The sequence below is a fragment of the Acipenser ruthenus genome, chromosome 52 (assembly GCF_902713425.1).
Source record: "Acipenser ruthenus chromosome 52, fAciRut3.2 maternal haplotype, whole genome shotgun sequence".
NCBI lineage: Eukaryota > Metazoa > Chordata > Actinopteri > Acipenseriformes > Acipenseridae > Acipenser > Acipenser ruthenus.
Genome location: NC_081240.1, coordinates 7,332,432 through 7,360,292, shown reverse-complemented (window position 1 = coordinate 7,360,292; position 27,861 = coordinate 7,332,432). Strand labels below are relative to the sequence as shown.

The window sequence follows — 27,861 nt, the reverse complement described above, 5'->3', positions numbered from 1 at the left end:
AAAAGCTCTGTACCAAAGTCTTGGATAATGCCTTAACTATGCCTCTGCTCACCACTGAAGGTCAGTGTAATGATGGTGATGACACTGATCCTTTTAGTGAAATGGCTGATGATGTAATGTAATTTCCTGCATCATGGTTGTAATTTAATTACAAAAGGAGGGAGTGTGAGGGGAATAATTACATTCTATGCTTTTTATTGATGTCTGTATTAGGTCTCTGGGACTTATAGAACTTGAGATATATCATTTTAAGTGGTTTGTGTTTTATGAAGTATTTAGTTTCATATTAGGGATAAAATTGTTGCTGTGCATGTGTTTTTTTCTTTTCTCTTAGCAGGTGCCGGCAACAACCTTATAAGGAATGGAAATGTTTTAACTGCGAGTTAGAAAGAGGAAGCTCTCTTTATTTTGTAACAGCAAGCTGCATCCGTGACACTTCGGTCTCATCTTAATCTTGTAAGCTGTTGCTATCCGACGTATATTGAGTTAAGCTTCTGTGATTGGCTCGCAATAACTATAGGTTGCAAGGCATATATTATGTTTACTGACTCTGCGTAGTCAGAACTCTACTCAATGTTTTTCTAACACCACATGTGTTGAGAGTGTTCTCGGGTTTGCAAACCATTAAACTTATTTACTCAATTTTGTCTGTTCTACTGAGTCTCTATTACAGGGAGTGATATTAAAACTTCCACGACAAGACAAATCTGATTAAAACTAAACAAGTTTGAATGACAAATTCGGCAACATTGTCGAGTTTTGTAATTAAACGGACTGTGTTGTATAGCGTTATGCTGATTTTGAAAAACAAAATGTTAAAAACAGGGTTTAGTGCAAGTGACAAAACCGTTTTTCTTTACACACACTAAATAATATATGACGCGCACGCAAGCATGCTCTCTCTCACAAACACACACACAAACACACACACACACAGACACACAGAGACAGACAGACAGACACACACACACTCAAAAATTATCGGGCCCGTGAGCAGAAAACTAGTTATTTATTGAAGAGCAGCATGGGCAGCAGTGTGGAGTAGTGGTTAGGGTTCTGGACTCTTGACCGGAGGGTCGTGGGTTCAATCCCAGGTGGGGGACACTGCTGCTGTACTAAAAAAAATAACAACAACGATAATAATTGTACATCTTGTTGCAGTTTCAACACGTGGTTTGTCTTTGTTGTGTAAAAAGCTGTCCATATGCAGAAACTGCTCGTGCTGCATCCACAGAGTTTGGTGGAATTGACAAAAAACAGCGTGCAATTTTTGCCATGTTTCAGAATCTGACTTCATACCTCAGCCAGAAATCACCAATATTTACATTTTTCACAGTAGGCAGTCAAATACGTGAAATCGTGACTTTTCCGCTGCCTTATACAACGAAACACTATTGATCCGTCTCATGCAGCATCTGTGGAGTAGCGGTTAGAGCACTTTGTTCTTGACTGGGTTCAATCACGTGGGGGACACATTGCTGCTTTATCTAGATTGGTCCAGTAAAAAACCTGACTGTATAAATGGGTAATTGTATGTCACAATTGTAAGTTGGCCAGGATAAGTGTGTCTGCTAAAATAATAATAATAATAATATGCGTGTTTGGTTGGTACTTGGATGGGAGACTGCCTGGCAATACCAGATACTTCAAACTTTTCTTTGAAGTTTTACATGTTAGCTGGTGTGGTTCAGGGGGCGTGGAGCTGGGGGCTTCTAATCTTCTAATCTCCCAATTTTCTAATTTCCTGTTAATTAGCATCTATTTTCTATTTAAGCCCTGATCACCTGCACCTTTTCTGTCTAGTGTTTCGTTTTTGAATCCTGACTGGTAGTGTTACGCATTACTCCGAGAAAAAAAAAAAAAAACATTTACGAAGACCATCATTTCAACAAGATTAAATACGTTCAGTCTTACCTGCTTCCAAATGGAAAAGCTTTCAGCCTATGCCTTTCCTTCCGACTCAGATGAGTTCCTGCCCACGACCCCTCCACCGGTCTGTCTCTGTCAGGCATCCCATTCCTCGTCCCGGTCCATGACCGCACCAGCCCCGCCAGTCAACCTTGCTTCCTCCCGGCTTTCAGCTAGGCAAGAGCGGGGCTTAAAGCGCGGTTCCGCTAGCCAGCCCCCACCGCAGCTCCACTATAAAGATTGGACGACACCCAAGCCGCTGAAAGTACTCTTTGAAAAGTCCATTCCCATCCCCGTTGGCGGAGATCGCATGTCCCTATTTCTTACCTATTGTGAAGCTTTGTCAGCCGAGCCAATTTTTCCCCCCCGCTTGCAAGCTTCGGCCATCAGTCCCTCCTCTCCTGCTACTCTCTCAGTTCCTGTTCCTGCTGCGCATATGCAAGACCCTGCTCACGCAGCCCAGCTCCACCCGCCGGCACAGGCAGCGCAGCCACAGCATCTGCCGCCGCAGTCACTCACCTCGCCCATCCCCTCCTCCAGCGGCGCCCCTCAGGTCACGTTTAATCAGCTGCAAACTCTGCTCCAGCCCATTATAGACTCTCAGCTAGCCCTCAGCGCCTGTCTTGACAAACTGGAGAATCCTTCTTTGGCTCCACCTGCTTTCAGTTCCAGCACTCCTGCTTATACTTCTGGTACGTCCTCTTCAGTACCTCCCGTTGCTCTTCCAGAGTTCAACCTCTCCTCAGCCACTGTAGCAAGTTCCTCTTCTCCCCGTGCTATTACCAGCCATTCTATTTCTCCAAAAATCAGGAAGCTAATAATTGAAGGCAAGGATGTTAATCTCGTTTCTATTCTCATTGCTTTTTCTGAGTTTTTAGATCACAGAGTGGTTGACTGTGGAGACGTTTCAGTCACTCTAAAGTCCCGCGACCCACGTCTTCAAAAAAACCTTTCCGTGGGAGAATTCGTCCTCGCTTTCTCCATCTATCATGACATTCTCTGTTCTGTTTATCCACACAGATTACCTGAGCTAAATCAGTATCTCTTCCTGGTTGTCGAATTGTCTGTGCGCTATGGAGGCACCTTGTTCTATCAATACCACCGTGCCTTCTCAGCCAAAGCTGCTGCCACCCTCTCAGCTGACAACCGTATTGCGGTTTGGTCCCGTTCCAACCCAGATCTTTTCACCCGCATCTTCAACGGAATTTGTGCCAACGCCTGCAGCGCATGCGCCTCCACAGCGCACTCCTCTCACTTATGCCCTAAGGCAGCAGCTAGCCCTTGCCTTCTCTTCTCAGTTCAAGACATCTTGCCCCTGCTTCCATCCATGCTTCAGCTCCACCCACCAGATCTCAAGCCCAAGATGTCTATGGCCATCCCATCAAGTTTTCAGGTGGCAGGCAAATATGCAATAACTTTAATTCTTCTGTCTGCTTCAAACGCTCCTGCAAGAACCTCCATGTCTGCAGCTTCTGCAACGATGCCCACTCCCGGTCCATATGTCCTCTTACAGCTAAGTGACAATCAAAGTTACTTTAGGTTTTTACTCCTATCAACGTTCCGGCTCTCGCTAATGCGCTTCAAAATCATCCAGACAAGGCGTTCGTCTCCTATCCAATTAGTGGACTTACAAATGGCTTCTTCACTGGCATTTCTCACGTTCCTTCCGAGTCTCACATCTGTCAAAACCTCCGTTCTGCCATTGCAGAGCCACAAGTCGTCAGTTCCCTTCTCCAAGCCGAAGTCGACAAAGCCTTCATGGTCGGTCCCTTTGCAGCACCCCCCTTCACTACCTTTCGCATTAATCCCATAGTCATCTCTACCTTCAAGTATTCTGGCAAGAAACGCCTTATCATTGATCTATACGCTCCTCGGGGCGGTTACACACGCAGCATTAACTCCCTCATTTCAAGCGAGGAGTTCGCTCTTCACTACATTAAGCGCTCAGACGCCATTCATTTCATCAAAATTGCAGGTCACGGAGCCTGGCTTGCCAAAGCCGATATCTCTGATGCATTCAAGGTCATGCCTATTCATCCTTCCCTCCGTCACCTTTTCAGAGTCTGTTGGGCAGACAAGTTCTATTTCTCCACCCAGCTCACCTTCAGTTGCCGCAGTAGCCCAAAAATATTCGATTCCTTGTCAGAAGCCATCTGCTGGATTTTGCTCAACTCCTATCATGTTTCCTTCCTCCTCCATCTAATGGATGACTTTCTGCTTATTTCCCCCCCTTCAGATCCTCCAGCCCAAGCAATTAATCATCTTAAGACCATCTTCTCCTTAGTTGGTGTCCCTCTTTCTCAAGAGAAAACCATCGGCCCTGTTAACTCCCTGGAATTCCTCGGCATTACACTCAATAACGTGAAATTCGAAGCCAGCCTGCCTCCTGCCAAACTCCAACGCTTACTCTCACTCATTAACAGTTTTCAGATCACTTTCATTCAGAAGAGGGACCTCCTGTCTTTCCTCGGTCATATTAATTTTGCCATCCGCATCATTCCTCAGGGCAGAACATTTATTTCACGTCTCCTAGTCCTCTCATCAACTGTCAAGAATATGAATTCTCACGTGAAAATCTCAGCAGAAGCCAGAAAAGACATAAAGATGTGGATCAATCTCTTTACTAACTGGAATGGTCTCTCTCTATTTTATGACGACTTCATTTCAGCCCCTCATGACCTTGCCCTCTTCACTGATGCCTCATCCATCGGATTCGGCGGGTTCCTCGCTCCTGAATGGTTCTCCAGCACTTGGCCCCCTGAAATTCAGCTCCTTCCCCCTCAAGAGAAATCTACGGCTCTCCTAGAAATTTATCCAATCATAGTGGCCGCTGTCCTCTGGGGTCACCAATTGTCAAGAAAATCAATCCTTTTCTTCAGCGATAACAAACCCACAGTACACATCATCAACAAAGGACGTTCTTCATCCCCCCTCATTATGCGCCTGCTCCGTCATCTCATATGGTCTTCTGTATCTCTCAACTTCCTAATACAAGCCCGCCATCTTCCTGGTACCCATAATAATGCTGCTGATGCTCTCTCTCGCCTACAGGTATCCAAGTTCCGTCAGCTGGTTCCATCTGCCTCCCCAAACCCCCTCCAGACCCCACAGTTTCATCAGCTGCTTCTAGACTGAACTCTACCCTCCGCAACCTCCTTCAATCTGCTCAAAACTACATGTCTACAGCCCTCGCCCCTTCTTCAAGGGCTTCTTATTCTACGGCCTGGTCAGCATTCCTAACCTGTGCTCATAATCGTATCCACCCTATTCCCTTCAATCAAGACTGGATCCTGGCCTTCATCGTCCATGCTAAGGAATCTCTCCATCTTTCCCCAGCATCCATTAAATCTTACATTTCAGGAATCCAATATCACTACCGCATCATGTCCGTGCCTTCACCCATCATCCTCTCCATACCAGTTGTTCATCTGACTCTCCGCGGAATCTTCAAAAGCTCCCCTCCTGCTGCATCTTCCCGCCTGCCTATATCAACAGACATCCTCCATTCTCTCATCTCTACTCTTCGGAAAGGTTGCTTCCCCCCCTATGAAGATCTCCTAATGGAGACCATCTGCCTCACAGCCTTCTTCGGCTTCCTCAGAAGCTCAGAATTCACAGTTCCTTCAGCTTCAAGCTTCCCTGCAGCGGGTATTCGTCTATGTGACCTCTCTTGCATTTCCAAATCCTATTTCATAATTCGGCTGCGTACCTCAAAGACAGATCAACTCTGGCGTGGTCAGTTCATCCAGCTCTCAAGGATTGAATCTTCTATCTGCCCTTTCTCAGCAATGTCAAAATATCTCTCCATCAGGAAATCCCCCCCCCTGGACCCTCTATTCATCGATTCCTCTCACTCTATTATTACTCGTCACTGGTTCTCAGCCCACCTCTCCACCCTCCTCTCCAGAGCAGGCCTCCCTCCTCAGCTTTATTCTCCCCATTCATTTCGTATAGGCGCAGCTACCTCCGCTGCAAGGGCCAGCATCAACCACAGCCTGATCAAGACCATGGGCCGCTGGTCCTCTTCCGCAGTAGATTCTTACGGTCATTCTTCTCCCTCCGATATAGTTGTAGCCCATTTTAAAATTGCTAGCACGCCCGGATTGGGGGCTACCTGTTCGCCGGGGCCACCAGAGGTTTTCCCCCAATAGCTTCAAGGGGGTTTTTTCCTCTCCACTGAGCGGCAGGTATACACATAATCACAGCTACTAATAATCACTAACCATCTCTCTGTTTGTCTCATTTGTCCTTCCGATCTTTTGTTTATGTTATGCGTTGGCATGTGCTGTCTCTCGTTTTCTTCACGGTGTGGGAATTTTCATGAGGTGCCGGTGGTCCATCCTTTGGGGGGCAAGTGAGTCTCACTTCCCCGACCTCAGGGTTAGGCATCTGCCTCCCTTACCTTCAGGGGGGTTCTCACCATGTTAGTCAGAGCGGACCCCCGGCCAAAATCTGTCCTGTCGCAGCTCCTGCGCTTATCTTACCTCTCTCGAGGCTCTGCTCTGTACTGCCTCTCAGGACGTGGCCACTCGTGCTGAGTTCCATACTAACTTCTATGCTTTGTCCTTATTTCAGGTCCCAGGCAGCGTGACGTCTCGGCCTATCAGGGGTTACGAGCGCCTCTTACAGAAGTCTCAGATGCTGGGTAACTCTCCCATCTCCTCTCGAGGGGTGGCTCTCCGAGTCATAACCCTCATTTGTGTTTTCGGTTGCTGGGTCCTCTGCCCCTGGGATGTGTCGGCATCGTCGCCCTCAGTCAGCGACCTCTTTTATATCCTGTCTTCAGTTGCTGGGTCCTTCGCCCCTGAGATGTGTCGGCATCATCGCCCTCAGTCAGCGACCATCTTTTCTATCCCGTTTTGGTTGCTGGGTCCTCTGCCCTCTCAGTCAGTGACCACTTTCTGTCCTACTAACTGCTCCTTTCTGCCTCTTCTGCCTCATCCTTCACCCCAGCTCACGCCCCGTGAATTGTATTATTAAAAAATAGTAGATTAAACAGCAAAAATGAGCTGATTTACTTTTAATTTATTGAAATGGACCGCAAAGGGTAGTAATCGCTATTGAAATAATTGTATAAGAGAAGTTATATTTATTTATTTATTTCACGCCTCCACCCGCTGTTTTAATTGCATTTGGATCATTCCAGACACCACTTGATACGTGAGCGCAACAGACTCAGCAATGCATTGATCATTAATACATTTTAAAAACACACAACATCAAAGTCACAGCATGCATTATATTCGGGCCGGGACATTTCAATTTGATGAGAATAAGCAGAGTGTGACATTAACAGAAATGACATTAAATTTGACTGTATTATGGCTACGTCTGTCTTCTTTTCATACACTGTAAAACACAAGCCTGAAGTTCGCTTATTCGCCAGCTTCTTATTCGCAAGCTTTTAAGTGCATAAATGTATTTGTCTACGTTGAAGAAGTAACCTTGCATTTAAAGGGTTAAATCACTTTGGGCCGCCGATTTCTCTGCCAGAACCTGACAAGGGGCAACCCCTCTGCAAGCTACACCTGTATTTAGCCTGGCCCAGTGTGGTTTACTGGGGAAGAACAGCGGGTAAATATGCCACATATGCCAATCGCTCAGCTTCTGATTCGCTATTTAAGTATCTATGTTGAATAAGTACAGAAATCGGCGGCACAAAGTGATTTAACCCTTTAAATGCAAGGCTTTTTCCAGCAAAAAAAGCTGTGCAATTTGCATATGCGGCATGTTTGCCCTCTGTTTTGCCCTAGTAAACCACATTGGGCCTGGCTAAATACAGGTGTAGCTTACAGAGGGGGTGCCCCTCGACAGGTACCTGCAGAGAAATCAGTGGCCCAACGTGATTTAACACGTTAAATGCAAGGCTACTTATTCAACATAGATACATAAAGAGTGAATAAGATGCTGAGCGATTGGCATATGTGGCATATTTACCCGCTGTTCTTCCCCAGTAAAACACGTTGGGCAGGGCTAAATACAAGTGGGGCTTGCAGAGGGGGAGGCTGTTGTCAGGTACTGGCAGAGAAATTGGTGGACCAAAGTGATTTAACCAGTTAAATTCAAGGCTACTTCTTCAACATAGACAAATACATTTATGCACTAAAAGCTGAGCGAATCAGAAGCTGGCGAATAAGAAGCTGGTGAATAAGAAGCCAACTTCAGCCTCGTCTGTAAAACCACAGACGTGTGAAACGTTTGTATGTAAATGGAATGTGTGTATTGTAAAAAAAGTGCTCCATTCCTAAACAGCAGTGTTTATCCTCATTATACCTGGACTCTTGACCGGAGGGTTGTGGGTTCAATCACAGGTGAGGGACACTGCTATTGTACCCTTGAGCAACGTATTTTACCTAGATTCAGTATAAACAACTGGATAAATTGGTAATTGTATGTAAACATAATATGATATCATTGTGACAATTGTAACTTGCCCTGGATAAGGGTGTCTGCTAAAAAATAAATAATAATGCAATCTGCTGAACTATTTGCATTTGACTTGATATTTGTATATTCTGAAATATAAGAATTTGCATTTGAATTTCAAATCATGGGAAAGCTTAAAAAATATTTCAATTTTAAACACTTTTCAATAATAATGATCATAATAAAGTAGAGAGACTTTTCAGTATTGCTGGTAAAGTTGATTAACCTGAAAGGCTGCAAACTAAAGGATACTTTTAATAACTTCATGTTTATTAAACATAACAAGTAAAAATAATAATTGTGCAAGGCACACATACAGTATATAAATATATACATATATCTCATAAATATACATATATATGTACTCCACTTTATCGCTCCACTTGAAATGATCTTTATATGACTTGAAGTGACTAAGACACACTCACCGAGACACACACACTGAGAAACACACACACTACAACACACACAGTCTCAGTGTATGTGAGTGTGTCTCAGTGTGTGAGTGTGTGTCTCAGTCACTTCAAGTCATACAAAGAGCATTTCCAGTTGTTTGAACTTGCAACATGACGTTCTTGAAGAGCACATGACCTTAGCCCGCTGTGCCACTGCGCATTTCAAGTGGAGCAAAGCGGTCAAAGAAAGGCGCCAAGTTAGAAGCAAGAATTGTGTGAATCTTGGGCCCCAGCACCTTTCCAAGTGTGCCTATTTGCTTGATGCTTGACAAGATTGGCCTAATTGCTTCTCCTAACTTGGGCTTTTGTGTTTGATATCACCCCTTTAAACGGCTGTTGCGTTTTTCTAACTTGTTTTTTTGCATTGACAATGTTTTTGTTATAGATAATAATACACAAATACAAATCGTACATAAATAATAACAGGGGCGGGCACCTTGTCACAAGGACCTTTGAACCTACCCACATAACAACATTACTGGGGAGTTGGTTCCAGACTCCCACAATTCTCTGTGTAAAAAAGTGCCTCCTATTTTCTGTTCTGAATGCCCCTTTATCTAATCTCCATTTGTGACCCCTTGTCCTTGTTTCTTTTTCAGGTTGAAAAAGTCCCCTGGGTCGACATTGTCAATACCTTTTAGGATTTTGAATGCTTGAATCAGATTGCCTCGTAGTCTTCTTTGTTCAAGACTGAATAGATTCAATTCTTTTAGCCAGTCTGCTTACGACATGCCTTTTAAACCCGGGATAATTCTGGTTGCTCTTCTTTGCACTCTTTCTAGAGCAGCAATATCCTTTTTGTAGCAAGGTGACTGGAACTGAACACAATATTCTAGGTGAGGTCTTACTAATGCATTGTATAGTTTTAACATTACTTCCCTTGATTTAAATTCAACAATCCTCACAATATATCCGAGCAACTTGTTGGCCTTTTTTATAGCTTCCCCACATTGTCTAGAGCAGGGCTGTCAAACTCGGTTCCTGGAGGGCCGCAGTGTCTTCTGGCTCCCGAGCTCTCAGTTACTTAATTGGTCTAATTATTCATTAACTGAACACATTTAACACTTCTCTTCAGGCCTCAAAATGGTTCACAGGTCGTGTACCTTGAATCATGTGCATTTTTAAAACCATCAACTGTAAAAGACCTGGAAAATATTAAATATCTCAAATTCAACAAATAATTAGCTCAATTATGTTAATTGAGAGCTTAAGTTGGAATGAAAACCAGAAGACCCTGCGACCCTCGAGGGCTGGAGTTTGACACCCCTGGTCTAGATGAAGACATTTCTGAGTCAACATAAACTCCTAGGATTTTTCATAGTTCCCTTCTTCAATTTCACTATCTCACATATGATATTTATAATGCACATTTGTATTGCCTGCATGCAATACTTTGCACTTTTCTTTATTATTATTATTATTATTATTTATTTCTTAGCAGACGCCCTTATCCAGGGCGACTTACAATCGTAAGCAAATACATTTCAAAAATTAATTAATTGAGCAGATGCTTTTATCCAAAGCTATTTACATACAGGCCAACGGCAGTGCCCCACCCGGGAATCGAACCTCAAACACTTGGTTGCAAGTCTGGAATCCTAACCACCACTCTACACTGCCATGTATCTGCCCAATTCCGAATGCTGTCTAGATCATTTAGAATGACCTTTGCTGCTGTAAAAGTGTTTGCCGCCACTCCTATTTTGTGTACTCTGCAAATTTAACAAGTTTGCTTACTATACCAGAATCTAAATCATTAATGTTGATTAGGTACAGCAGAGGGCTTAATACTGATCCCTGTAGTACACCACTGGTTACCTCACTCCATTTTGAGGTTTCTCCTCTAATCAGTACTTTGTTTTCCTCATGTTAACCACTCCCTAATCCATGTGCATGCATTTCCTTGAATCCCTGCTGTGTTCAGATTGAGAATTAATCTTTTATGTGGGACTTTGTCAAAAGCTTTCTGGAAATCTAAATAAACCATGTTGTATGCTTTGCAATTGTTACGTCTGACAGAAGGTCCTTTTTCACATTAACTTAAGGTGGCTGACAATACAGCAAAGGGTCATGTGAGGAGGAGTATGAAAATATGGTTTTCTGAGAAACAGACAAACTACCAAGTGAAACAGACAAATGAAATGTGTACATATGGGGTCTCATGATCAAACATTATATGACCTTTAGATTTAAAAGCTATTGATTGAAATACTTTAAAATAATAAGTTTGGTATACATATAAAAACTGTTTTTATTGATCATATTGTATGACAGGAATTAAGGCTAACACACATGAGGGATTATATTAAAGAAGGGAGGTCAATTTGTGTTTTTATTTTCCAATTAAAGTGTGTTTAATACATGAGTTGCCTTGTAAAGATTAACTAGTCTGCTGTGAAGATTAAGTTGTTAAGGATGTTTTAAAATAACATGCAAGGTTGTAAAGTGAAGTGAAATGCAGCTGTCTAAAAATCATGGGCCATATTGATTAGGCATGCATATCTCTTGCCAGTCCTATGGTTATTTTTAGTCGCTTGTTCATAAACCATGTATATCTCTGCACTTGTATGTGCAGTTCTAGATTGTTTATTGAAAACCTGGTGTCTGAAGTACAGACAGCTTTCTACACTTGCTCTTACCTACAGACATACAGCTTGCTCTGGTAATAAAGGCTTTTTGCAAGGGGCCCCCACAATTGCTTGATCTTATCCTTTCCCATTACTAGTAGTGGAACTATTACAAAACCCTAGTACAAGACCCCTATAACTCTTAAGAAAATAAGAACTAAATAAATATCAATGTGAGTAACACAGTTTCTAAATACTTTTTTTTCAACTTGAGTTTAAAACAGGAACCATTTTATGTGGCCTTTAAATAGAAGCACATTGCAATATGAAACGATATGGCCTGAAAATCAATTTGGTAGGAATCATAAATCAGCATCTTAAGTTCTAAGTTCACTGGCTTCAGCTTTGTCTCAATATACCAAGCTTGCTGTCGTATACAAAGAACTGCAGTTTCCCGGATCCGAGGGAGTTCTATCCCTTTTGTAAATATTTTTTTCCTATTTGTAAACAAAGTTAGTGCAGAAAAGATTGAGAAAGCTGTGTTGTTTAAAAGCAGGTAGCAACAATCGCTAAGGAAGTAAGGAAGGCACTAAAAAGCCAGGAAACATTTTTAATCAACAAATAAAACACACTTTATTTAATAAACACAAATAGAAAAATTGCCACCTGAATTTTAATGAAAATGCATGATATTACATTTATAATATTCTGATGTGTCTGAAATGATGTTAAAGTGTAGCAGAATAAAAAATAACACTACCTGCTTCTCATTTTTAATGAATATTATCTACTACTATTATTATTCCTGCTTAAACATATATATTCCTATTGTTTATATGAAACGATAAAGTCTGAGAGTCCTTAGCGGGAAACATACCTCAACATTAAAGTTTAAATGTATATTCTTTATGTTACACATAGATTTCAATTAACTTTCTAATTCACCTTATCATGTGTGTTTTGTTTATTATTAACAACGTAATTACAGTTTAACAAAATCCAGTCTCATTACCTTAAAAAAATACTGATTCTATGACCAGCATTGGGATGGTGCTTGTGTTGGAATGTGTGTGCTGTTTAAAGGTATCTTAAAGTTCCTCCTTAGTTTAACTGGTTGGACTCGCACCATTTAACAGAAATCCTGTACCTTGTTTATATTGAGGACAAAATTAACTCGCTTTAAATTTTGGTCTTTCTTTAAAAAACTGAAAAAAGTTTTAATAGTTTAATGGTAGTCAGTGTGGTCATGGGATTAATTTAGTTGGAACTGCACCATTTCCAGCGCTCCAGTAAAGTGTGTTATCCTACTGTGTATAGTCACCGCAGGGCGATATTAACCATTGTGTCAACACACACATGCAAACCAGCTGTTAGTCTCAAGGAAGGCTTCTATACTTGTGATTACATTAAAAGCAGTGTGAGGGTGACAATATGAAACACAATCCAGTTATTTGTTCAGCATTTTATTATATTAAAGTACACATATTATCACTTCAAACAGCTTCCCACCATAATAAAGCTAATGGTGGTTGTGTACTTGTCAAAGCCCACCCCTAAATCACAATATAAATGTATAATTAAACCATGCATTTCGTTTGGAGGACACATTTACACTCCTGTCACACATGGAAACCTGGCGCAAGAATGTAAAATCGAGAGAAATCCACTACACTATGATACACAGCAGGATTCCACTTTCTGTGGTTGTTTTAGATGTTCTGCCATACATTTCATATTATCTTCATTTGTTTTCTTCATCTGTTCCACCATCATGGTCATTTGCTTCATATGCGCCTCCTGCATCTTTGCTATTATCTCATTTGCTACATTCGCCTGTTTTAACTTTTCCGCGTCCTCTTCATTCTTCTTCCTAAGCTCTTCAATTTCCTTCTGGTGCCTCGCTTCATCTGCCTTTCTTTTCTCCTCCATCTCGTACAAATCATTGGAGAAGCATCCACCGTTTATTTTCACCATGTTCTCTACTTTCTCCAGAAGTACTTTGGCCTGCTCCTGATCCTTAAGGTCTTTTCCATTGATCGCATGAAACCTGTTCCCACACGACTCTACCAGCTGCTTGAGGTTCTTGTCAGCATTTTTAAGAAACTCCTCAATTGTCTGGCCATCGTCATCCAGACAATCCCTGTGTGTGAAAAGCACCATCATGTATTTCGAAGCGCTTTTACCGAAAACCTCCTGGATTATCTGCACAGTTTTTTGCTCTTCCTCAGTGTATCGACCCAGCTTCAGCACCAGGAGGAAAGCGTGGGGTCCCGGCGAGGACTTCTGAATGCATTTCACAATCTCACTTACAATTTCCACATTGGAGAGCTTTGTGTCAAACAAGCCTGGAGTGTCGACCACAACAACACGTCTCTCTGCAACTTCTCCTTCTCCCCTCGCACAGTCCTTTGTTACTGAGGAGTCGCTGAATGAAGATTTAAACTCCTTCTTGGCCAGGAGTGCATTTCCTGCTGCACTCTTTCCAACGCCAGTCTTTCCAACCAGCACCAGCCTCAGAGTGTTCAGGTCACCTGTGTTGTCAGACACTGCAAAAAAAGTTATTTCTATGGATTAAAAAAAATTATTCCACTAAACTGCTGTAAAATACTTGACTAATATTATACAAACAATTTAAATACCTCATTGTCTGAGCTTTTCACTTTAGCTGCTTAATAGCTAAGTCATTGATTCCATTTTCCTGAGAATTATATTTCTCATGATCTCGACCAAACGACTTGTACTGTTGAAATTCGGAGATAAATTAACTCAGGAAAACAGAAGTAATGACTTCAGTTTTCACGAGATCCTGCGCTAAATGATGTCAAGATCACGAGAATTTTTTTTTTCAATGATTTAATGGAAGAATATTGACATTTCCAAAGAAGTAATTGAACTTACTGTTAAGAGCTTTTTATATTTCTTCTCTGGACTGGTTGTTCCAGTTCTTTGTGTTGCCTTTATTTCTGTCTTTCTTTGCTGTACAGAAATATAAATATATATATATATATATATAGATATAGATATAGATATATTAAATATTCTGAACTATTATAGCATGCTTGAGAAAACAAAGATAAAGTCTACAAAAATTCATAACAAATACATAAATCAATCCTAATATGAAGTATAAACATGAGACATTACATGATAACAAGGTGTCTCATATGGAGTGCCAAACAGGCAATATATCAACTGAGATGTACAGTACTGTGCAAAAGTTTTAGGCAGGTGTGAAAAAATGCTGTAAAGTAAGAATGCTTTCAAAAATAGACATGTTAATAGTTTATATTTATCAATTAACAAAATGTAAAGTGAGTGAACAGAAGAAAAATCTACATCAAATCAATATTTGGTGTGACCACCCTTTGCCTTCAAAACAGCATCAATTCTTCTAGGTACACTTGCACATAGTTTTTGAAGGAACTCGGCAGGTAGGTTGGCCCAAACATCTTGGAAAACTAACCACAGTTCTTATGTGGATTTAGACAGCCTCAGTTGCTTCTCTCTCTTCATGTAATCCCAGACAGACTCGATGATGTTGAGATCAGGGCTCTGTGTGGGCCATACCATCACTTCCAGGACTCCTTGTTCTTCTTTACGCTGAAGATTGTTCTTAATGACTTTCGCTGTATGTTTGGGGTCGTTGTCATGCTGCAGAATAAATTTGGGGCCAATCAGATGCCTCCCTGATGGTATTGCATGATAGATAAGCATCTGCCTGTACTTCTCAGCATTGAGGAGACCATTAATTCTGACCAAATTCCCAACTCCATTTGCAGAAATGCAGCCCCAAATTTGTAAGGAACTTCCACCATGCTTCACTGTTGCCTGCAGACACTCATTCGTGTACCGCTCTCCAGCCCTTCGGCGAACAAACTGCCTTCTGTTACAGCTAAATATTTCAAATTTTGACTCATCAGTCCAGAGCACCTGCTGCCATTTTTCTGCACCCCAGTTCCTGTGTTTTCGTGCCTAGTTGAGTTGCTTGGCCTTGTTTCCACGTCGGAGGTATGGCTTTTTGGCCGCAAGTCTTCCATGAAGGCCACTTCTGACCAGACTTCTCCGGACAGTAGATGGGTGTACCAGGGTCCCACTGTTTTCTGCCAATTCTGAGCTGATGGCACTGCTGGACATCTTCCGATTGCAAAGGGAAGTAAGCATGATGTGTCTTTCATCTGCTGCAGTAAGTTTCCTTGGCCGACCACTGCGTCTACGGTCCTCAACGTTGCCCGTTTCTTTGTGCTTCTTCAAAAGAGCTTGGACAGCACATCTGGAAAACCCTGTCTGCCTTGAAATTTCTGCCTGGGAGAGACCTTGCTGATGCAGTATAACTACCTTGTGTCTTGTTGCTGTGCTCAGCCTTGCCATGGTGTATGACTTTTGACAGTAAACTGTCTTCAGCAACCTCACCTTGTTAGCTGAGTTTGGCTGTTCCTCACCCAGTTTTATTCCTCCTTGTGGCAAAGTGCCCGCCCCTGTGTGTATTTTGTGTGTTATGTGTTGTATGTTGCGTGTGTTAATGTTGGTGTATAGATTGGTACACGGGATATAAACGGGTCTGTGTTTCACGTGTGTTTAAAGTGTATAATTATATTTAGGCACGAGGATGGCACATCACTTCACGTGCAGATAAAATGTGTATAATGTGTGGCACGGGGTTGCACGTAATGAATTCACGTGCTGGGATTCAAGTGAATAATTAATTAGTAATTGAATCCCAGCACAACAGTATAAATAGGCACATTTTTAGTCACTCGTGGTTAGGTGTTCGGTGAGTGGAGAACGAGTGTGGAGAAGGAGGTAAAAAGAATAATAATAATAATAATAATAATAATAATCATCATCATAAGAAAAGAACTGTCTCACTCACCGTGTTTCGTTTGTCTGTCTGTGCACTCACTGTTTACTGTATAGTCCGTTTTGTTTGTCTATTTATTTTGGCTAGAAGTGCCGTGTCCCGTGTTTGTCTGTTCAAACCTTTTATTTTCTGTTTAATTATTAAATGCTGAGCGCAATCACGCGCCCAGCTTTACCAAACCACATCTCTCTGTTTATTTATTTCCTGGCTCTGGTCTGACACCACCCACTCCGGCCGTCTTTGTGACACGTGGTGTCCTGCGTGGGATCGACAGCGCCTCCAGGACTCAGGCCAGAGCAGGAACCGCAGTTTTGGATTTAAAAAATAATAAAAAAAATAAAAAAATAGTAAAGCGAGGATGGGAAGAAAGAGCTGCAGGAAGCAGCAGAAGCAGCAGCAGCAACAACAGCTGCAGCCCTCATCCTGCATGCCGGGCTGGGAGGAGGACAGCCACAACGGGGCAGTAGCCACCCCTCTACCCCCACTGCCACCGGGTTCCCCACCGTCCCGGGAAATATGGGACTGGCTGGTGCACCCCGAGGGGAACTTCGCCAGTGACCTCCCCTGGGTTATTCACGCACTGCAGATGCGAGATGGGAAACGATGGGAGGACTGGGAGCAACAGCACAACCCGGCATCCGTTCGTGACCTCACCATGGTGGTGCTGGGTTACCTAGCTGCAGACATGGGAGGGATGCCTTCCAGTGAGCAAGAGGGAGAGGAGCAGTCGCTGCCCTCTCCAGTACCTGAGTGGGAGGAGCCTGAGCGTCCACAGCCCGAGTGGGAGGAGCCTGAGCGTCCACAGCCCGAGTGGGAGGAGCCTGAGCGTCCACAGCCCGAGTGGGAGGAGCCTGAGCGTCCACAGCCCGAGTGGGAGGAGCCCGAACGTCCTACGCCTGAGTGGGGGGAACCCGAGTGTCCACAGCCCAAAAGGGAGGAGTCGGGGCGTCCACAGCCCAAAAGGGAGGAGGTCGGGGATGATGGCTGGGAGGTTTTTTTAAAGAACCTCGCAGCAGAGTTATGCCCTGGCTGTGGGGCTTATGGGCACACGTTAGCCATATGCCCCACCCAGTATGAAGAGGAGGAACTAGCGCCCAGACGGGGGGACCGCGAGCGTCCAGCGCCCAGACGGGGGGACCGCGAGCGTCCAGCGCCCAGACGGGGGGACCGCGAGCGTCCAGCGCCCAGACGGGGGGACCGCGGGAATCCGAAGCCTGAGAGGCAGCTGTTCCCACCTTCACCAGCAGAGGAAGAATGCCTGCTGGTTTCCCCAGCACAACCAGCAGAGGAAGAATGCCTGCTGGTTTCCCCAGCACAACCAGCAGAGGAAGAATGCCTGCTGGTTTCCCCAGCACAACCAGCAGAGGAAGAATGCCTGCTGGTTTCCCCAGCACAACCAGCAGAGGAAGAATGCCTGTTGGTTTCCCCAGCACAACCAGCAGAGGAAGAATGCCTGCTGGTTTCCCCAGCACAACCAGCAGAGGAAGAATGCCTGCTGGTTTCCCCTTCAGAGGCAGAGCCACACCAGTCCCCTGCAAGAGAGGCAGAGCCGCACCAGTCCGCTGCAAGAGAGGCAGAGCAGCACCAGTCCCCTGAAAAAGGGGGAGACTACACGCTGCTCCCACCTCAGTCGCCAGGAGACTACACGCTGCTCCCACCTCAGTCGCCAGGAGACTACACGCTGCTCCCACCTTCACCGGCAGGAGCAGAGCAGCCGGAGCTGCCTCTGCCTCCGCCACCTACACCGAAAGGAGCAGAGCAGCAGGAGCTGCCTCTGCCTTCGCCACCACCACCGCCAGGAGCAGAGGAGCAGGAGCTGCCTCTGCCACTTCCAGGAGCAGAGGAGCAGGAGCTGCCTCCGCCACTGCCAGAAGCAGAACAGCAGGAGCTGTCTCTGCTTGCCGTACCTCCACCACAGGGAGTACGGTGGCCGGAGCCCCAGAAAGGGGAGCTGTCGGCCACAAAGAAGGGGGAGGAGGTCTGGAGACCACTTTCCCCAGCAGCAGTTTCGCTGCAGGAGTTCTTGTGGCCGGAGCCCCACAGGAGGGAGCTGCCGGCTACGAAGAAGGGGGAGGTCGGGGGACCACCTGCCCCCGCAGCTTTTTCGCTGCAGGACGGGACCAGCATGCTGTCAGCCGTGCCACTACCGGCAGGGGTGCTGACAGCATTGCCAGCCATGGGCCCACTGAAGCCTCCCTTCCCAGCCCGAGACTTTGGCCTGGACTGCTGGGTATTTAAGGGGGGAGGTGGCCGTTGAGGCCATGTGTGCTTTGCACAGGGGGGGGGTATATGTGGCAAAGTGCCCGCCCCTGTGTGTATTTTGTGTGTTATGTGTTGTATGTTGCGTGTGTTAATGTTGGTGTATAGATTGGTACACGGGATATAAACGGGTCTGTGTTTGACGTGTGTTTAAAGTGTATAATTATATTTAGGCACGAGGATGGCACATCACTTCACGTGCAGATAAAATGTGTATAATGTGTGGCACGGGGTTGCACGTAATGAATTCACGTGCTGGGATTCAAGTGAATAATTAATTAGTAATTGAATCCCAGCACAACAGTATAAATAGGCACATTTTTAGTCACTCGTGGTTAGGTGTTCGGTGAGTGGAGAACGAGTGTGGAGAAGGAGGTAAAAAGAATAATAATAATAATAATAATAATAATAATCATCATCATAAGAAAAGAACTGTCTCACTCACCGTGTTTCGTTTGTCTGTCTGTGCACTCACTGTTTACTGTATAGTCCGTTTTGTTTGTCTATTTATTTTGGCTAGAAGTGCCGTGTCCCGTGTTTGTCTGTTCAAACCTTTTATTTTCTGTTTAATTATTAAATGCTGAGCGCAATCACGCGCCCAGCTTTACCAAACCACATCTCTCTGTTTATTTATTTCCTGGCTCTGGTCTGACACCACCCACTCCGGCCGTCTTTGTGACACTCCTACACAGCTGTTTCTGTTTCAGTTAATGATTGTGTTTCAACCTACATATTGAATTGATGATCATTAGCACCTGTTTGGTATAATTGTTTAATCATACACCTGACTATATGCCTACAAAATCCCTGACTTTGTGCAAGTGTACCTAGAAGAATTGATGCTGTTTTGAAGAGTGGTCACACCAAATATGGATTTGATTTAGATTTTTCTTCTGTTCACTCACATTGCATTTAGTTAATTGATAAATATAATCTATTAACATGTCTATTTTTGAAAGCATTCTTACTTTACAGCATTTTTTCACACCTGCCTAAAACTTTTGCACAGTACTCTATATACATCAATGTTTGATATATATAGATTGATATTTGATTATATATATATATATATAATTATACACAAACACACACAGTGCCTTGCAAAAGTATTCAGACCCCTGACCAATTCTCTCATATTACTGAATTACAAATGGTACATTGAAATTTCGTTCTGTTTGATATTTTATTTTAACACTGAAACTCAAAATCAATTATTGTAAGGTGACATTAGTTATGTTGGGAAATATTTTTAAGAAAAATAAAAAACTGAAATATCATGCTTGATTAAGTATTCAATCCCTGTGCTGTGGAAGCTCCCAGTTTACACCGATGAAATAAATTGCCCTAACGAGGACACAATTACCTTACCATTGGCATCCACCTGTGAACCACTAAAGTTGCTGTCACATTTTCTGGATAAAACCCCCACTGTTGAAGGATCATTGGTAAGGCTGTGAATCTGAAGGAAAATGAAGACCAAAGAGCATTCTAAAGAAGTTAGAGATAAAGTAATACAAATGCATAGATTAGGGAAGGATACAAAATAATATCCAAGTGTTTGGATATCCCAGTGAGCACAGTTGGATCAAATATCAGGAAGTGGAAGCTGCATCACACCACCCAGGCACTGCCAAGAAAAGGCCATCCCTCAAAACTCAGCGCTCAAACAAGAAGGAGACTTGTGAGAGAAGCCACAGAGAGGCCAACAATCACTTTGAAGGAGCTACAGAGTTCAATGGCTGGGAGTGGAGTAATGGTGCACCAGTCAACCCTATCAAGAGCTCTGCAAAACACGGGCCTGTATGGGAGGGTGGCAAGAAAGAAGCCGTTACTCAAAAAGTACCATCTGAAAGCACATCTGGAGTTTGCCAGAAAGTGACCCAGCTGCGATGTGGGAAAAGGTTTTGTGGTCAGATGAGACCAAGATAGAGCTTTTTGGCCAAAACTCAAAGCGCTATGTGTGGCGCAAACCTAACACTGCCCATGACTCAAGACACACTATCCCTACAGTGAAGTATGGTGGTGGCAGCATCATGCTGTGGGGATGTTTCTCATCAGCAGGGACTGGGCATCTTGTTAAAATTGAAGGAAGAATGGATGGAGCAAAATACAGGAAAATACTGCAAGAGAACCTGCTTCAGTCCACTAAAAAACTGAAGCTTGGGAAGAAATTCATCTTTCAGCAGAACAATGATCCCAAGCACAAGGCCAAAGCAACATTGGAGTGGCTCAAGAACAAAAAGGTGAATGTCCTACAGTGGCCCAGTCAAAGTCCTGATCTCAATCCCATTGAGAATCTGTGGCACTATTTGAAAATTGCGGTCCACAAGTGTCGTCCAACCAACCTGAACAACCTGGAGCAAATCTGCCAAGAAGAATGGGACAAAATCACTCCGACACTGTATACAAAGCTGGTACATACTTACTCCAAAAGACTTAAAGCTGTTATTGCTGCGAAAGGAGGCTCTACCAAATATTAATGTTTGTGGGTTGAATACTTATGCAAGCAAGATATTTCAGTTTTTTATTTTTCTTAAAAATATTTCCCAACATAAAACCAATGTCACCTTACAATAATTGATTTTGAGTTTCAGTGTTTTAAAATAAAATATCAAACAGAACAAAATTTCAATATACCATTTGTAATATGAGAGAATTGGTCAGGGGTCTGAATACTTCTGCAAGGCACTGTATATAATTTATAATATATATATATATATATACATATATATATATATATATATATATATATATATATATATATATATATATATATATATATATACATATATACATATATATACATATATATATATATATATACACACACACACACACACACACACACACACACACACATCATTGTTTGATATATATGGATTGATGTTTGCTATATACGATTGATGATTGTTGGTATATATACATCAATGTTTGATATATGTGTATTGACTTGGAGCAGGCACATTGTTAGTAAGCTCAGCGGGGTGGGTCCTGATACTTATTTTTGTAATACATGTAGCCTAACATTCTTTTAATCAAAGCGTTATTAAAATTGTACATTTTTTAAATGAAAAAATAAATATATACCGGTATATTACTTTGAATTAGGCTTTCCGTTGGACTACTAAGGGGCTTTTGACTTTATCTCCTAAACTGTAATGGAGTGTTGCGTACACACTGTTTGTGAACCGCTGCATAGCGTGTGTGTATATATTATATATATTCTAATACAAGGTAAAATCAATATAATGCAAGAGCTCATTTTTGTGCTTCATTTGTCTTTTTAATGTTTCTTTGTTTTTTTCGTGCTGAATCACACCTGGCTTCAGATGGAGAGTATTTGCATACTATTGCGATTGAATATCGACAAACAGATGTTTTTGGGGGTTTTTTTTGACGCTATGCAGCGGTTCACAAATACTGAACGCAACACTCCTATTATTCATTAGAGATTAGGAGGTAAAGTCGAGAGCCCCTTAGTAGTCCAACTGAAAGCCTAATTCAAAATATACCGGTATATATTTATTTTTTCAATAAAAAATATACAATTTGAATAACGCTTTGGTTAAAATGAATGTTAGGCTACATGTATTACAAAAATAAGTAAGTATCAGGACCCAGCTGAGCTTACTAACAATGTGCCTGCTCCAAGTCAATACATCAGACATTGATGTATATATACCAACAACCATCAATCTATATCTATCTATCTATCTATCTATCTATCTATCTATATCAAATATCAATCTATATATAGCAAACATTGATGTATATATATCAAATATGAATCCATATATATATATATATATATATATATATATATGTGTGTGTGTGTGTGTGTGTGTGTGTGTGTGTGTGTGTGTATATATATATATATATATATATATATATATATATATATATATATATATATATCAAAGTTGATATATTGCCTGTTTGGCACCCCATAAAATTATAAATAGATAGATAGATAGATAGATAGATATGACGTTCCAAGCTCCAACTAGAATCTTTAACCCGTCACCCTTATTCTTATACATACACTACAAAAATACTCTTGTTATTCTAATTGTTCATTATTCATTCTTATTAAACTAAATAGGTTTCGAATCGTGGTTATTACGTTCTTCTAATAAAAAAAAACAAACAAATACAATTGCTGTACAAATACTCACTTTAACAGCAGCTGTGCTCCCTTGTCTTTTTCTGATACAGTGCTATAAAACGCTAGCTGTTCTTTCCTTTTATAATGTTCTGTGGTTAGTTCGAGCGCCGCCCACTTCAGGTTGATGCACAGTAAAAATATTAGGATGACAGTGTATGTAAAAAATGAAAGGTAGCCTCATGGATAGCTTACCTAACTTGAATTAATTATAGAAAATGCAACCGTGATCAGTTTTAGTCATTCTTTCACACTTGTGAGACTATACTCAGTGTTGACGATGACGTGAAACTGGCTTTTGCCGTGCTCTCCTCAGCAGCAAGTGCAATGCTTGCTGAGGTTTGGCCGGCTGTTGTGTTGTGGCGCTTCTCCCTCTCGCGCTGGGGACAGCGGGGCTGCAAATATGCCCTTAGGTAACCAAATGAGTTGCTTCAATTTAACCAAAACAATGTCCAAATAATACACAGCGCTCTGCCTCCTTTCCAGTCCAAGCTTCACTGCAATACAGAGCTGAGAAATAACATTAAAACTGAGCAATTTATTCAACAAATCCACATTTCCAAATAAAAACTACTGGGAAATGCTCACAGAGCAAAATTAAGGGCGTATAGGCAGTGCGAGTCATAAACACAGCCAGTGTTTCTCACTATATATTTCAAATAAATTAATATTTTTACAGTGCCTGTGTCACGGGTGATAATCGGTTGGGGTTGTGAACATTATGTTGCATATTTATTATATTAGTATTTGTTTGTATTTATTTTGCACTTGTTTGGTATTGCAACGAACAAAAAGCTGCGGATGATCTCGTGGTTAGTACTTCAGGACTATACCAAACTAGTACGCTAGTTAGCACTAATTGCAACGAACGAAGAACGATAGGTTGCGGATGCAACCCCGGTTCCCTGAAAGAGAAAATAACCATCAAGGTATGGGATATTGCCGTCAGGCAGTAGCGATTGGCTGAGCTTTTATAGCAAAGCTGCCGATAGGCCTCTGCGCGAGCTGCCACGTAAGCCTGCCCCCTTGGGAGCTTACTATACGCAGCGCGCACTCACTTCCTCTTTTGCTCTTCAGGCCGTGAAGGCTTCTGAAGCGACCACGCGGCTTGATGGTTATTTTCTCTTTCAGGGAACCGGGGTTGCATCCGCAACCTATCGTTCCCTTTCAAGTCGAAAATAACCATCAAGGTATGGGAACAGTGTACCCAAGCCGTCGCGAGGGAGGATTCTCGGCAGTAGGACAGACTTACGTCATAACGCAACTGCATAGGCAGTACATCTAGGCATATGCGGAGCTGCGCCTCAGCGTCTATGCTCGTAATGACACCTGTCTTAAAGGTGGAACAGTCAACACCATGCTATCAACCACTCTATACGTCCGCATCCTGAGGCGTCGTAGAGTGTAAAACAGATGCTCCAAACAGTGGAGCAGAGGAATCCAGTACATTTAACCTGTAAAACCTCATGAAAGTATGCGGCGTAGCCCAACTGGCTGCCGCACAAATATCAGACACCGGCACCCCTCGAAAGAGGGCCCAGGATGTCGCCATACCCCTGGTAGAATGCGCCTTCAACTGCCCTGGTGGTGGAAGGCCTGCAGATTCATACGCTAATTTAATAGCATCCACTATCCAGTGGGAAAGGCGCTGTTTAGACAGCGGCTGACCCAAAGATCTAGAACCATGGCATATGAACAACTGTTCTGTCTGCCTCACAGTCTTTGTACGGTTCATATAACACCTCAATGCCCTCACGGGGCAGAGCATGTGTAACCGCTCTTCCTCTGGGGAAGAAAAAGGAGGAGGATGGAACGCCATCAACTCGACTGACTGGTTCATGTGGAACGGGGATATAACCTTTGGTAAAAAGGCCGGATTAGGGCGCATGGAGACCTTAGAACCGTCTCCTGCAAAACGAGTACAAGAAGGATGCACTGAAAGTGCATGTAACTCGCTCACGCGTTTTGCTGATACCACAGCCAGCAAAAAAGCAGTCTTAATAGATATGAGCTTCATATCCACGCTGTGGAGAGGCTCAAACGGTGCCTTGGTAAGGGCTTCTAGCATCACATCAAGGCTCCACGACGGTAAACTGGTCGTTCTTGGAGGCCGCAAGCGTCTTGCGCCTTTCAGAAACTGAGATGCCAAAAAATGGCAACCAGGTGATAAACCGTCAATGCGTACATGACAAGCCGAAATGGCGGCTAAATACACTTTAAGTGTAGAGGGAGATTTCCCTTCATCCAGCAGTTTCTGCAGAAACTGCAATATTACTGCCATAGGACAGGAGACTGGGTCGTGGCTCTCAGCCAGACACCAACTCTGAAACAACTGCCACTTATACGCATACTGCGACCTAGTAGAGGGCGCTCTCGCACTCTGGATGGTCGATATAACTGCAGTCGAAAGCCCTAAGGCTGACAGGCGCTCCCGCTCAGGGGCCAAGCCCACAACTGCATGAGTTTGGGGTTCGGATGCCAAAGCTCTCCTTGAGCTTGGGACAACAAGTCCGCTCGCAGAGGGAGTTCCCTCGGGCGACCGTGCAGTAACTGCACTAGACTCGGGAACCATATTCTCCGAGGCCACCGAGGAGCGATCAGAATCACTGTCGCTCGCTCTACCCTGACCTTCTCCAAGAAGGCGGGGAGCATCGGAATCGGTGGAAAGGCATACAGGAGCCCTGGCGGCCATTCGTGAGCCAGTGCATCCACCCCCAGGGGGCTGTCGAGGTCCTTCACCGAGAACCATAGGGGACAGTGCGTGGTCTCTCGCGAAGCGAAGAGATCGACCTGCGCTGTGCCGAACCATTCCCAGATGCGCTCTACCACTTGAGGGTGGAGACGCCATTCGCCCGCAAGCGGACCTCCTCTGGACAGGAGATCCGCTGCGTAATTGACTCTGCCCGGCAGATGAACTGCACGCAGAGAGGCTAAACGCGGTTGAGCCCAGAGCAACAGCCGCGTTACCATCCGGTGAAGACCGGGGGACCGCAATCCGCCCTGGCGATTGATATACGCCACTACTGTGGTGTTGTCTGACCGCACTAACACGTGCTTGTCTAGAAGCACTGGCAAGAAGTGCCGGAGGGCGAGGTCCACCGCTCTGAGCTCCAGAGCGTTGATGTGGGCTGACCTCCAGGGTCCTGACCACACTCCACGGGTCCCTGTCCCGTTCCAGACTGCCCCCCAACCGTGGTTGGAAGCGTCGGTCGTGATGACCTGCCTTCTGAAAATGGGACCCAAGCGTACGCCTTGGCGGAGGTTTGACGGAACTTTCCACCAGCGTAGCGCTTCCCAGCAGACTTGGGATACCCTTAGCCTGCGGTGTTTGTCTCTCCGCGGATGCAACGCGAAGGCATTGAACCAGGCCTGCAGAGGTCTCTGGTGTAGTAAGCCCAAAGGAAGGGCTTGTGAGGCGGCAGCCATCAACCCCAGCATGCGCTGACACAGCTCCATGCTGACTGTTTGTCTCAACCTGAATAGGGAAAGACACCGCTCTATTGAGGCAACTCTTTGTGTCGACAGGGTCGCTTCCATGGACACTGAGTCCAGATGCAGACCCAAGAATTCGGTCTGTTGGCTCGGCACTAGGCGGCTCTTTTCTGAATTGATCTTCAGACCTAGCTGCCGAAGATGGTCTGTAACCATCACTGTGTGCTGTGCCACCTGCTCCTTCGACTGCGCGCAGACGAGCCAGTCGTCCAGATAATTCAGCAGTCGGACACCTTGAGCCCGCAAGGGAGCTAGAATGGCATCCATACATTTCGAAAAGGTTCGAGGAGCTAGTGACAGACCGAATGGAAGGACACAAAACTCGTATACCCTGCTCTGGAATGCGAAACGCAGATACTTCCTGTGACCCGGGCAGATGGGAACGTGAAAGTACGCATCTGTCAGGTCCACGGTGGTGAACCAGTCGCCGTGTCGGACTGACTGGATGATGTGCCTGTGCGTAAGCATCCTGAACGATAACACCCGCAGGTATTTGTTCAGTACTCGCAGATCTAAAATAGGACGGAGCCCGCCGTCCTTCTTGGGCACCAGGAAGTATTTGGAATAGAACCCCTGGTCGATCAGAGCAGGGTCTACTTGTTGAATGGCACGCTTGCTGAGCAATGCTTGTATTTCCACATTCAGAGCTGAGGACTGAACCGAGTCCTTCACTGCAGTTACGACCACTCCCCGAAAGGGGGGAGGTTTTAACTGGAACTGAAGGGTGTACCCGGTGGATATAGTTTTGTGCACCCAGATGTCGTTGGTGCATTGTTGCCAGAACTGGAGCTGGGAGACAGTGTAGGGGAGGGTTAACAGCTGCCTGGTGTTCTCAGGGCTGTTTGGGCTGGGCTCGTTCGCGAGGGGCCTGGCCAGAGCCCCGAGGGCGTGGCTTGGCACCACCTCTAGGGCGCCACCCTCCGCGCTGCGGTCTTGAAAAAGGAGGTTGACCGCGCGCTGCTGTGCTTGAGGGAGAGGTCTTAGTACCCCCTGGCCGTGGCTGGTGCTGCGGTGGTGTCCTGCGCCACTGATGTTCCTGAGGCCGCTTCGGCTGGAACGACGGTTTTGGCCACATTTTCGCCATTTGCTGTGACGCCTCCCGCGCCTTGGCGGAGCGTTGCAGCATCTCCTCCACCGCTGGACCAAATGTGTGTCCCGGTGTAATTGGGGCATCCAGCAACGGGGCCTTATCAGGTTCCTGCACTCTCGCCTGCGAGAGCCAGAGCTGTCTTCTGGCCACCACCAGAGACGTGATGCTCCTGCCCTGAGCCCGCGCGTTGAGCTGGGCCAGCTTCACCAGCAGTTGACTGACGGTCCCCAACTCGCTTCTGAGGGCCGCCGAAGGGCACTCAGGCAGGTCTTTGATTAGTGCCGCTTGGTAGACCGTCAGCAAGCTGGCCACATTAGAGAGCTTGACCGCCTCTGTGGCCGCAGCGTACCCCTTCTTGAGGTGTACCTCAGTGGTCCTGCACTGCTTATTGGGGCATGCAGGATCTTTCGTCAGCCCCGATAATGTTGGCGTCTTCACCAACGCGGCGAACGCAGCGTCCACAGGTGGGAAGGACGCCAACCCAGCCTCACTTGCCCCCTGCATGTTAAAGGCCGAGGCCTTGCGAGAAGTCGCCGGGGCAGAGGCCGGAGCCCCCCAGGTGGACTGTACCTCCTTAATAAAGTCTGGGAATGCCGGAAGCATCCTGGACTGACTGGACTGGGCTGAAGGCGACTCAAACAAGG

At 44.5% G+C, this 27,861-nt stretch overlaps 2 protein-coding genes across 3 annotated transcripts in view; one reads left to right on the top strand and one right to left on the bottom strand.

The window, feature by feature from the left end:
- LOC117968552 (GTPase IMAP family member 8-like) overlaps window positions 1-27,861 on the top strand; it is a 424,412-nt gene that overhangs the window by 164,420 nt on the left and 232,131 nt on the right. The window lies entirely within an intron of this gene.
- Window positions 12,804-22,772, bottom strand: LOC131723042 (GTPase IMAP family member 9-like). 2 transcript variants are annotated; one of them, XM_059016365.1, is made up of 3 exons: window positions 22,649-22,772; window positions 14,255-14,332; window positions 12,804-13,902 (listed from the first exon to the last, which is right to left on the bottom strand). In XM_059016365.1, coding segments are annotated over exons 2-3 (876 nt in total). In that variant the 5' UTR covers window positions 14,256-14,332; window positions 22,649-22,772; the 3' UTR covers window positions 12,804-13,027. The 2 variants fall into 2 exon arrangements, with proteins under 2 accessions (XP_058872348.1, XP_058872349.1); XM_059016366.1 differs by lacking the exon at window positions 14,255-14,332 and having other exon boundaries at window positions 22,649-22,770.